Below are 12557 nucleotides of genomic sequence, written 5' to 3' on the forward strand. Positions count from 1 at the left end.
ACGAATATAGTGGTCACTTATTTTTTTCGTGAACCAATAACCTTTAAATGTCATTACCAGGTTCTCAACAACCACTTCCTGCGAAATAGATCTCCATGGATTCTTGGGTCTTGGGTAGAGACTATCAAGATGCTCTCTGTCTCCTTGAGGCTTAGTCTGTTTGGTATCTCCATTTGAGCACTTGACTCCGAAACTGGAATCCCAGGTGCAAATCCCATAAACCGTATGAATCTGTATATTGTCACCACCTGTCCTTGTCCTACCTGAAATGTATGTGCAAGCTCCTCCTGAGTTTTATGGCAACTATAAAGTGAAGGTGAAAAGCAAAAATATGACAAAAACAAAAACACAAAAAAAAGCAATATGTACACAGCATCAACCAAGGTGAAAGTTGAGAAATAATTTACAAAAGTGTAAATACGAGTTCAATCATAGGAATCTACATTTACAAACAGTTACCTGCATGTTTTTTTTTTTTGTTTGGATACATTTCGTGGTTCTGTTGAGTGTGTTTTTGACATGAGTCTTCTAATCGCAATGAAGTCGTGCTGAAACCCCAGTGCTCCAGCATTGAGATATTATTTCAGAAGTAGATCGAGCCGCAGAGTTCTGTGCAGGGAGATAAGGGTAACACATAAATGACGAGGGCAGAAGGGAGGAGTGTGGGGAAGAGGAAAAGGACTTGGTCTCGCCAGGCAAGCAAAACGAAACCTCATGCAAGTGTGAAAATGCAGGTAGGTTTTGTTCCTCCTCCGATGTGACAGAGTAAACTGGTTACGAGCGATGAGTTGTGGGTAATCGTTCTCCATTTGTTACCGGGGAAAGGTTTTCCATGATTGGACTTCACCACCTTTGAATTGTGTTCTTGGGTTTGAACCCTCACTGCCGTTGATCCCACAAACTGTTTTCCTTGTGTTGTACGTAACACCTGCGCTGCACTACAGTCGTCACCTTTTATGTGTAAACTAACAAGTGGATGCTTAATTTGCTGCATTTTATGAAATAACGAAATATTGTATCATATTTTTCATAAATCATTACAACTCTACCCATGCTAAGCAATATTTTGCTTTCTTTGTTTTCAAACTCCCTGAATCACTAGATTTGGTTTACTATTACTGAGAGATTATGTTGTCGAGCAATAAGTTATTTCCGCTTCTATTGCATTCTGAGAGGTACTCAATATAACCCGCCCATGAAATGAGCCAGATGCAGTTGTTAAGTATGATCTTCTTGTCCTTCTTCATCTTCCTCTTCTTGCATATAGCAGCTTGGCTGCCAGGTTGCTAACAGTTTGTTGGGGCACAACTATGCTGCTGATGCAGTGCCCCATACCAGTAAACTGGTACTCATTTCGCCAAACTTGGAAGGATGACGGGTTGCTTCAACCCCACCTGCTGTTAATTCAGCAGCAAATGGGCTTCAAACTCAGGGCCTTAAGATCCCAAGCCAGCCACCCAAACCACTAAGTACTAATTACTAAGCTCGAGGTCACCACCAGGCTGTTCAGTATGATCAATGATAACCACTGAGATTGCCCACGTTTAAAATGTGCTGTGCACAGTACTGAGTATAGAACTTTCTTTCTTTCAACTTGAAAAGCTTTCTGACATCGGTCCATGGTGACGCACGCACGCACGCACGCACGCACGCACGCACACACGCACACACACACACACGCAAGGCCGATATTGGCAATTTTTGGGGAATCGGTAGGTTGGAGTCAGTGTGATTACCAACTACAGTGCGTACTGTATACAACCCAGAAGCCTTGAGTAGCTTTCACCGAAAAACAACGTTACATTTATCAAGACGTTTCAGGGAGATGTTCACAAACATTATTCTTTATAAACAGCTGTGTGACGGGTGGAAAAAAATTGGCTCGGTCATTTAGAAAATACGTTAATACGGCAAACGGCTCAGAATTCGGGTGTTATCAAATATATTTTGCTTTGAAACTCACAAAGAGAAACCATTTAACCTTTGCAAAGCAAATCTGATAACTAAATGCTTTAGAACCAGGTGCGAGGACAAAGGAAAACCTGAAAGAACCTCCATATGATATGAGATTAAACTTTGTCACCACAGCACCTGTAACAGGTATGGCATGTCCACACACCCACGGAGAGTCCATACACATCCAAATCTACCGATATGTACCGCGTCCGTGTGTGCTGTATACGTACCTCTACCTTGTGGTATCTATCGACTGCACATCCCGATCAGGACACGAACCGTACTGTACAGCTCGGTAAGTGGCTTAAGCACTCAAGCCCTCCAACAGAATGCCTGGCTTGGCAACGATTACCAATTGCCATCGATGCAACTATGCCCCGGAAACACCCGTGTAATGTCTGAATTGGATAAACTAGTACTTGCGTGGCCGTACGTGCAAACCAAAAAAAAAACAAAACTTTCAAACCGCGAGCCAGAAACAACCACACAGGCCGTGCCTTCGCTCGCGCATGCCCGTACGGGCAAACCCCCAAAAAAACAACAACAAAAAAAACTTTCAAACAAACACACAGGCCGTTCCTTCGCTCTCATAAACCACGACTGGATTGGGGCATTGTGTTTATCTCTAAATGCACATAACAAATCGAGAAATTATTTGAATACATTAAGCCATCACTATCCAGAAGTGGTGCGTGCCCGTACGGAATGTTCACATGCATTCCACGAATTATCGCTTGCATCGAAGTAACAACTGCTGTGAAACTTACACACAGTTAATTAAAATCCAAATTAAAATCAAGTTTACCTCCCTGTCTTTGCTTGCCATGACATTCGCTGCCATTGACCATTGCCACTCCTACGCCAAGGTGACAAAAGCACCGATCCCCATCAAACCGGCACAGCACGTGACGTCATCGTCGGCCGGCCGTGCACCAGCCTACGCAGCAACGTGTCCTTTCATTGGTTGGTAAATAAATGGCCATAACTTGGGAAGCACTTGTCCGATTACTATCAAACCTTGAAAAGGCACATCCACAGGGCCCAAGCAATATACCTGGCAAGTTTCAATTATATCGGACTAGTGGTTGGCGAGAAACAGCGCACACACACACACACACACACACACACACACACACACACACACACACACACACACACACACACACACACACACACACACACACACACACACACACACACTGCTGGAATTATAGATAGATGAACACTTTTTGGGGGAGTCGGAATTGCTGATACTTTCAAATCTGGAGCTTACATTTTGTAATTCTGGTTTGATGAAGAGATTCTCTCAGTTATTTAGATGCGCAAATTAAATAAAGCCATGAACACTGGCGTCTTCAGGCGTTTATAAGCATTGCAATATACCCAGCGATTTGTAGCTATGATGAACAGGCATTCGATATGAGTGAGGAAAGCGGAAAAAAAAACTTTACCGTTAAGAAATCGTTGCAGCCTGTTCCAAGTCAAGGCATGGTTGAGCAGGCCAAAAAACATGGCGGCTGGAGACCCAGCAAGGCTACCCAGGAAATGCCTGAAGACCCCAGACAGCGAGGTGGCCGAGGATCACCGGATGAAGGATATAATTAAAAAAGGCCGTTAATTATCTTCAAAAGGGGTGTTTTAATTAACCCAAGCACACAATTTTCACTCTTGCACTTCCTTGGAGCATTCTTAGTATACATGCAAAGTTTCAGGCTCCTTGGTTTTACAGTTTTGGAGAAAACCCCCACACACACACACCCTTTAATTAATATATATATATATATATATATATATATATATATATATATATATATATATATATATATATATTTATATATTTATATATATATATCGATATAGATATGTATGTAAAAACATGTGGAGTGTGACATGCACTTCCCCAATCCCCTTTGGAGACAGTCCTACACCAAAGCATCACCTCAAACACAGAGGCCTCGGTCCAGTGATTCTGTCAAACAGACAAAGATTGGTCAACATCAGTTAAACATCAGTTAAACATCAGTTAAACATCAAACAGAACCAACACTTCCGACTCCCGACTCCCGACTCCCGACTCCCGACTCCCGACTCCCGACTTCCGACTTCCGACTTCCGACTTCCTTACCCACATCAGGATGGCATACCGATAAATATCTAACCAATGATAACCACATTCGTCGTTTATACATTAGACGCACCTCCTGACTGTTGTGGTGAGTACTGTTGCGGATCATGTCTCACACGGAAGAACCGCATAATCCGCACAGAGCAACTGTCCATCTGCCACCCAGACAATTGTTCCTGTTAATGCAAACCATTCAACCAGAAGGCATGTGTTGCGATCGGTGGGCAAATCGAAACATGTGGAGTGTGACAAGCACTCACCCGATCCCCATTGGATATAGTCCTCCACGAAACATCACCTCTATAATTTTGTCAAAATCTTAATTGAAGAAAATGCTTCTTCCTTCATCCTTTAAAAGCTTTTGTAAACATATTAAATTTCTTCAATTCCTTTATCTCTCTGGCATCAGCATGACATGTGTTCTTCTTCAATACAATCTCTTCTTCTTCTTCTTCTTCTTCTTCTTCTTCTTCTTCTTCTTCTTCTTCTTCTTCTTCTTCTTCTTCTTCTTCTTCTTCTTCACAAGACATAGGATAGGCTACTTTGAAAACCTCTCATCGAAGCGTTTGGTCTGTCATCTATCCTCTGGTTCCAGGAGTACTGCTCTCCCCTCCGGGCTGGCTCCCCTCCTTCACTTCTTTCTCAGCTTGATGCCGTGGAAACCAAGGCCTTTAAAATCATCTCCCGCGATGATGCTGAATCTATGGGATAATCAAGCCACCGTCACAGAAATGTCTGTGGTCTCTCTGTCTTCTACCACCTCCTTTCTGGTCTTGCATCCTCTGCTCTTTCTGTGCATTGTCCACCCCCTTCTGCCCCCCCTCACAGGTTTCTGCAGGGTCACAAGATCCACACAACTCTCTTCTGGTGAAACCACCTAAATCCAGGATCCCTGCTCATCTCCACTCATTTGTTCCTCTTTTTCCCCACCTGTGTAATCAACTTCCACATCCTCTTCAATCTCATTCTTCCCTCCAAATCTTCAAGACAGCTGTTCACCACCATCTCAGATCATCCCCAATACAAAACCATAATCTTTTCTATCCCTTCCCCCCACTCCCTCCCTAATCCCTCCTTCCAATTTGCCAGTTTTCTCTCTTTGGAGTTTGCTTCTGTATCTATCTTGTCCACTCCATGCATCCTCCGTGTCCAACTTGTCCATCGCATGCATGCACGTTTTGCATCCTGTTTTTGTCCGTTACGTCCTTATCCATTCATTGTACTTGCTCTTCCAGAAGCCTCGACGATGTATCCAAAAACAATAAATTTGATACCTTCTATTTCAAGGCTCCAGCATCAACACAAATGTTAGAAATCCATTTTCATTTGCAATCGGGTTCCTTCCTGTGTTGTATGCAATATTCATGAAAGTTTAGGTTTTAAGGAGAAAAATAGATCCCACTATTCATAAGCACCTGCAGAGCATGATAGATATTTAATATTAATGTCTATTTGTAACCCGAAATTACAGTTGATGTATGTGGACTGTATTGTTCCAAAAACAATTTGGAATGTTGAAGTATAGACGAATGATAATGCCTCGCATGGTTTCAACTTAGATGCTTGTCAAATGTGCTGACGTGGTCATGATTGGTTGGTGTGCAGGGCATGAAACTGACTTTCGACATCTTCCTTGGCCGTACAACATCCAGATCACAACCCGTTTGATAATTATGTGAGTAAACATGAAACATGGACACAGAGCATGAACACAACTATAGTGGGGAAACTTAGCTAAATATAGCATAACAATTGTGCATTTTGTGAGGAAAGCACCAAATTTGGAACACTAGTAGCCTAACATATTATGAACAGATTTGGATATTGGGCCATCTCAAATTTTTGATGGCAGTGGAAAATGGCTGCCACAGCCATCAGCGGCTGAATTTGAGATGGCCCAATATCCAAATCTGTTCATAATATGTTAGGCTACTAGTGTTCCAAATTTGGTGCTTTCCTCACAAAATGCACAATTGTTATGCTAAGTTGCCCCACTACTACTGCTATGGTCACGAGGTGGGTGTTTTAAAATCCTTCTGCATGACCATGGATTAATTATTATAGATTAATTGTTTTCTCCTGATCATTTAGTGGTCATGTTTTCTTGACTGAGGTCACCAAAACAATAATAATTATCGTTGGCCTTGCAGTGTATGTGTTGTACATTGATAGATTTGTAATGAATTCTATTGTTTATTTCAGAGGCATTATACAGATGTATGCAGAAGTGAACAAGTGTACATGGAGAGAAGTCAAAATACTCAGATGACCTCCAGGTTGTGCACGCTACAGGGCGTTCCCACTGCCCTGGGAGCTGTTCTGCTGCTGTTTGTTACTGCTGTGCTTCCTGCCACAGGGATTGGTCGATTTATCGGTGGGTAGCTGGTTGGGTTTCCACTACGGAATTCCAGTTCACCCCTCTGGTGCTCCTTGTTGTGTTATTTTCTTTCTGCTTGTAGTGTTACTTACTCTACAGTGTTATTCTACATCTAACCTCGTTAAACATTACATACCTATAGACGGTATCAATTCATGTGCGCTGTCTGATGAAGTTGTGTACACCGAAAGCTTTAATATCACTATCGACAATAGAAGCTGTCCTATAAAAAGTTACACCTTTTAAAAGAGCTTTTAAACGTTTTTTATTTATTTTTATTTTTAGCTTTCATCCTATGATTATGAGACAGGCATCATTATATGGGACAACCCTTAAAGGTTTTGCTTATATTCTTTTCCTTTTTACAGATTGATTGCTTCATGAAAATGTCTCAGCTAAAGTGAAGAACGACGTTTTTGTGGAATAATAGAATAAGACCAATTCTGTTGCTTATCAGTATCGTAATCATAGGATGAAAAACCAGGGATGAATAAAGGATTAAAACTCTATAAACCTTTATGGGATAACCTGTACATCCCTCATTTCTTTATTTTTCACTTCAAATGGAAATTAATTGTGATATCGGGTATTATGGCCTGTAGCCTGGTGTTGGCGCAGTGGTTAGGGCCGTGGCTTGGGATCCAAAAGGTCCTGAGTTCAAGCCCTGTTGGGCCACTGAATTAATAGACCAGGGAGTTGACTCAGCCTGTCATCCTTCCGAGGTCGGCGAAATGAGTACCAGTATACTGGGCCGGTGTATACCCCGGTTAAAATAGGTGTACCATATCCCTGTGTCATAAGAGGCGACCAGGGTTGCGTCAGGAAGGGCATCCGGCGTAAAACCTGTGCCAAATCACTATGCGGATCAGACGGATGATCCGCTGTGGCGACCCCCAACGGGAGCAGCCGAAAGAAGAAAAAGAAGATCGGGTATTATGGCCTGTTCATGAACAAGTACAATCATTCTTTATATGGAAGGGAATGAGACCTGAAATCAACCATACTTTGATTAATATTATATTTGACCACAGGTATGATATGATATGATATCCTCCCAAGGAATGAGATTAATTTGAGTAATTGAGATAACAGAGGTGAATTAATTTCTCCAGGTGTGTGTGTGTGTGTGTGTGTGTGTGTGTGTGTGTGTGTGTGTGTGTGTGTGTGTGTGTGTGTGTGTGTGTGTGTGTGTGTGTGTGTGTGTGTGTGTGTGTGTGTGTGTGTGTGTGTGTATGTGTTGTTATGTCTGGCTTCCTTCTTGAGAGTACGGTGCAGTAAAAATTGGTCTTTATTTTGATTTTGTTCTGAAGACTTTTCAGGATGGTCACTGAGACCCAGACAGCTTCCAACTGTAGTTAATTTGTAGTAATATTCCCAGGGATGGTTTTTAAATCTCCATGAGGTTCTTCTTTATCATTCCCATTGCTCCAATTAATTATCATTGGTACAATTTCGGTGCTCTTCAGCTTCCAAGATATTTTCACATCATTTTTTTTTATTGCTGTGTTGGTTTGGCGAAAATCATTGCGTAATGAAACCTCAATTACCAATTCCGTTTTTTTTTTCTTTTTTGTATCAAAGTACAAATCCGGTCGCAATGCTTTGTTTTCCATGTTCACACTCGATGGGATCATTTGGTCATGTGTAAGCATCACTTTCTTGTTTTTAATGATTGTTGTTGGTTGATGTTTCCATTGAGTTTTCTGGACCTGGGATATCATAGTTTTTACAGATGTGCTTTACATACTTTGTTGTGCCTTTGTTTGTACAGCTGTTCTGACATGAGTTTTTTTTAACATGCTCATTGGAGGTTGCTCATGCTTTCTGTTTCAACTTTGCAGAATCGACACTAGTCCGATTGATTCAGTCATACCATCTTGTTAAAGCCATTTGTGTAGTGTCCTTGATCTTGAGCATTTGTAATGATTTGTTCTCCACTCCAGTTGAGCTGATTTCTTCTTAGCCATTCCAATGAGACTTCTTTACCTCTGGCCAATCTGCCCAATTGTTTTTTTGTACCTGCCTGCTGTGTTGTCATTCTCCCAGTTGTCGGTGTACATCTGTTGATACATCGTTTTATATTTTTCTATTGTCGTTTTTGTAATAGTTGGGGCTCTATTCATTGCTGTTTCGGTTTCATGTGTGACAACTTCTTCTCGCATCATTCCGTGTTTGGGAATTTTTTGCTCGGTGGGTTAGGGATACCTTTTCTGGTTTGCTGTCTTTGTGTTTGCATACAAATTGGATTCAGTAGTTTGTTGAGCTTTTCATGTACTCAGCCAATCCTACTGTCGTCATTCTGCATACTTGGTTGAGTTCCATCAGCCTGCTGCCTCCTCATCTTGGCAGGTACATTCTCGGGATGCACTTATTTTTGAAGAACGTTTTGTGGATAGTGAGGAGTTTCCTTGTTTTGATATCTAGCTTGTTGATTTCCATTTGTAGCCAGTTTATTATTCTGCAGTTGTATTGGAACACTGGTACTGCGAATTGGTTTACAGCTTTGAACTTGTTTCTTGGGGTGAGATACGTTTTCAGGCTCAGCCTCATTCTATTGCAAGTATTCTTTGGGAATTGTTTTGCACATTTGTTTGTGACATATTTTGTGGCCCTCTTCTCCACGAAGTTTCTTGTATGATGCTTTATTTTATTGTTCCTGTATTGTTGTATCTCGGTCAATTTTTATGCCATCCACTTTTGTTGGTATACCCTGAACGAATGTGCAATTGACACACTAGTTTAAGCCAAATTCCATTTAAATGGCGTTGGAGTACTGCTTCACTAATTTCAGTTGTTCTGCCAGTTTTTTGGCGTTTGGTGCAAAGAACGTTTAATCATCCATGTACAATAGATGTCACTTTTCCTGTCTGCATTTGAGGTTAGGTTATGTCCTTGTCCTTGCTCATTTATGAGGTTGCACAGTCGGTCCAGAACCAGGCAGAACAGGAGGGGTGAGATGCTGTCTCCCTGGAAGATCCCATGACATATCTTCACAACTAGTATTTCCGTTTTTCCTTCTGAGTGCTGCAGTATCAGTGTGGTACTCGAGAGCAACATTGTTTTCTCAATCAGTTTGATTATTTGGGGATTGATTTCGTATATTTTCTTGCATTTTATCATCCATGAATGTGGGACACTTTCAAAAGCTTTCTTATGGTGTATGTGGACTTAGGCTGTGGACTTAGGCTGTGTATCTTAGGCTGTGGACAATTTTGTTCTTTGCATTTTGCAGTTTTCAAGAATGACCTTGTTCAGTAGTAGGTGGTCCATTGTTCCATAACACCTTCTCTTACATCACTTCTGTTTAGTCCCTAACCCTCATTGCATTGTTACGTGGTGGTGTAGCTTTTCTGTGATGATTCCAGTCATAAGTTTGTGTGTTGGTGGTGGACGTGTTATTGGCCGATATATGTGAGGTAGTTGGGTTTCTCCTGATTTTGGAACGAGGAAGGTGTTAAATTCTGTGAGCCATTCATCCATTGTCTTTTCTCCTTGGATAAATTAATTGAATGCTCTAGCGTAGTGCTTGTGGAGAGCTTCCAGTTGCTTCAGCCAGAAGCCTGGGATCCCTTGGCCAAGGCTTTTGAAGCTTGGCATTTTTTCCAGTTACCTCCACTCCTGAAGATAGATGGAGGTTATCTTTTCACCCTGTCTGTCTGACTGTTTGTTATTTGGCAAAATATTGTTTTTGCCAAGTATGTTATTCTGTCGCGTTTGTCTATTTGTCTGTCTGTTTGTCACATTATTTTTTGGCCACAGTTTTCAAGCAATCGTTTTGAATTTTTTTTGTGTGTGTAGGAGAGCAGCCACAGAAGGTAACGCTAAATTTTGGTGAAGAGCTGAATCGAGATCCGGATCTGAGAATTTTCTAAGTGATTCTTCACAATTGAGAGACAGAACCAAAAACTATATTGCACAATATCTCAAAAGGTTATGTAGAGATTTACACAAAACTTGGTGGATAGGTTGGGGGTGCCACTCGGAAGAATTGATTCAATTTTGGTGAAGATCCGAATCCGGATCTGGATCTTTCTGGTGATTCTTCACCCTTGAGAGATGGGGCCAAAAACTATGAAAAGCATGTTATCTCTAAAAGTTGTGGATGACTTGTGACAAAACGAGGTGGAAGAGTTGGTTTGGTGACAAGAACAAACCAATTCGATTTTGGTTAAGGTCCAGAATCAGATCCGACCTATCAGTGGCATACAGAATGTAAACTATTCAGTCTGGCGGAGGTATGTTCTCTACGGAGTGCCGTTACGTTTTGCCAAGTTGTCACTCTGTGAGTGATTTTTCATTTGAAGGCAAAAAAATTTTTGGGATAAGTATGTTGATCGCCTCTGTTTGTTTGTTTGTTTGTTTGTTTGTTTGTGTGTTTGTTTATCTGTCTGCTCGCCTCCAGGCCAAACCATTCAACCGATCTTTCTGAAATTTTCAGTGAATAATGTCACTGACCCTGTGACAGTCCCGCATTGAAGTTTCGTAAAATTCGATCGACCGAAAAGGTCTACATAGGCCAATTTGAGCCAAATTTACTTACATCCTCAAATTTCATCCGTTTGACTTGAAATTGGAACATCATTTCCATATCAGGTCAGTGAATTCAACCAAGTATTTCTTTTGAGGTTATCTTCGGTCAAATGGTCAACATGGGCCATAAGGTCAACCCAAAATAGGCCAAATTTTAAAATTGTTTCTAAAATCCTCAATTTTCATTCGATCGAGTTGAAATTTGAAGAGCATTTGCATATCACGTCACCAAATTCAACCACCTATTAATTTTGAGGTCAAGATAGGCCAAAAGGTCAACATAGACCAAGAGGTCAACACAGGACAAATTTCGAAAATTCTCAATTTTCATCCGATTGACTTGAAATTTGAAGAGCATTTGCATGTCACGTCACCGAATTCAACCACGTATTAATTTTGAGGTCACCATAGGCCAAAAGGTCAACATAGACCAAATTTCTAAAATTCTCAATTTTCATCCGATTGACTTGAAATTTGAAGAGCATTTGCATATCACGTCACCGAATTCAACCAGCTATTAATTTTGAGGTCAACATAGGCCAAAAGGTCAACATAGGTAAAAAAATTTCTAAAATTGTCAATTTTAATTCTCACTTGACTTGAAATTTGAACAGGATTTGCATAGCAGGTTAATGAATTCAACCATCAATTATTTTAAGGTCAAAAGGTCAACATTGGCCTGATTTCTAAAATTGAGACATAGGGCAAAAAACTATATATATCATGATATCTGAAATAGTTGTAGACGAGTTATGACAAAGCTAGGTGGATGAGTTGGTTAGGTGACAAGAACAAGCGGATTAGATTTGGTTCAGATCCAGTTTATCAGTGGGAGACAAAACATAAACTGTTCAGCCTGGTGGAGGTATGTGCTCTTCCGGGTGCCATTCTACTTTGTTCTGTTTTGCCATGTGTCGCTCTTCGAGTGATTTTTCATTTGTCTATTTGTGAACAGGGTATCTCAAAAAGTTGTTGACGGATTCTGACAAAATTTGGTGGAGAGCTTGGGTCTGTTAAACGGACGAAATTATTTTAGTAACGATCTGGATCCATGTCAGGATTCGATAATTTTTAAGTGATTTTCACCATTCAGAGATAGGGCCAAAATGACATATAGCAGGATTTCAGAAAAACTTGAGGATTGATTTGGATGAAACTTGGTGGATGAGTTAGGTGACAAGAACAAGCCAAATAAATTTTAGTTCAGGTCCAAATCCAGATCCGGCCTATCAGTGGGATACAAAATGAAACTAATCAGCCTGGCGGAGGTATGCACTCAACCGAAAGGCCGTTCTAGTTTTCTTAATCTTTTCTTCATCAATTAATTATCATTGGGGGTACACTTCTCCAAATTTGCGATCCATTCCACCTCCTTGTTATATTGTTTTCAATCTTCATAAATTCCTTTCTCAGAAGTCTTTGAGGTTATCTTTTTCAGGGGGAATGAACACTTTCTGCCTTTGTATCCCTCATTCTCAGTGGAATCTTTTTGGGTTACTCTCACACATATGGTTTTGTTTTCTTCCTTTGTTGGCTTCGTCGTAGTTTTTTTTTTTAATCTTCCTTGCT

General features: G+C 40.9%; 1 protein-coding gene and 1 long non-coding RNA gene across 3 annotated transcripts in view; one reads left to right on the forward strand and one right to left on the reverse strand.

Moving 5' to 3' along the window:
- Nucleotides 1-459: 459 nt before the first annotated feature.
- LOC147025126 (uncharacterized) overlaps nucleotides 460-12557 on the reverse strand; it is a 44060-nt gene continuing 31962 nt past the window's right edge. Inside the window, exons 1-2 of one of the 2 annotated variants that reach the window (XR_015059362.1) lie at nucleotides 3896-3927; nucleotides 460-609 (exon numbers count right to left, since the gene is read on the reverse strand). This is a non-coding gene — a long non-coding RNA (uncharacterized LOC147025126). Of the gene's footprint in view, nucleotides 610-3895; nucleotides 3928-12557 lie in introns of those variants that run through there. The other variant, XR_015059361.1, reaches the window with a different exon arrangement.
- Nucleotides 6290-12557, forward strand: part of MPL (MPL proto-oncogene, thrombopoietin receptor) — a 49728-nt gene continuing 43460 nt past the window's right edge. Inside the window, exon 1 of the mRNA XM_085885776.1 lies at nucleotides 6290-6455. Coding sequence (XP_085741902.1) covers nucleotides 6323-6455 — 133 coding nt within the window. The 5' untranslated portion in view covers nucleotides 6290-6322. The remainder of the gene's footprint in view (nucleotides 6456-12557) is intronic.

The sequence above is a fragment of the Eptatretus burgeri genome, chromosome 6, assembly GCF_056783735.1.
Source record: "Eptatretus burgeri isolate ZD-2024b chromosome 6, Ebu_testis_v1, whole genome shotgun sequence".
NCBI lineage: Eukaryota > Metazoa > Chordata > Myxini > Myxiniformes > Myxinidae > Eptatretus > Eptatretus burgeri.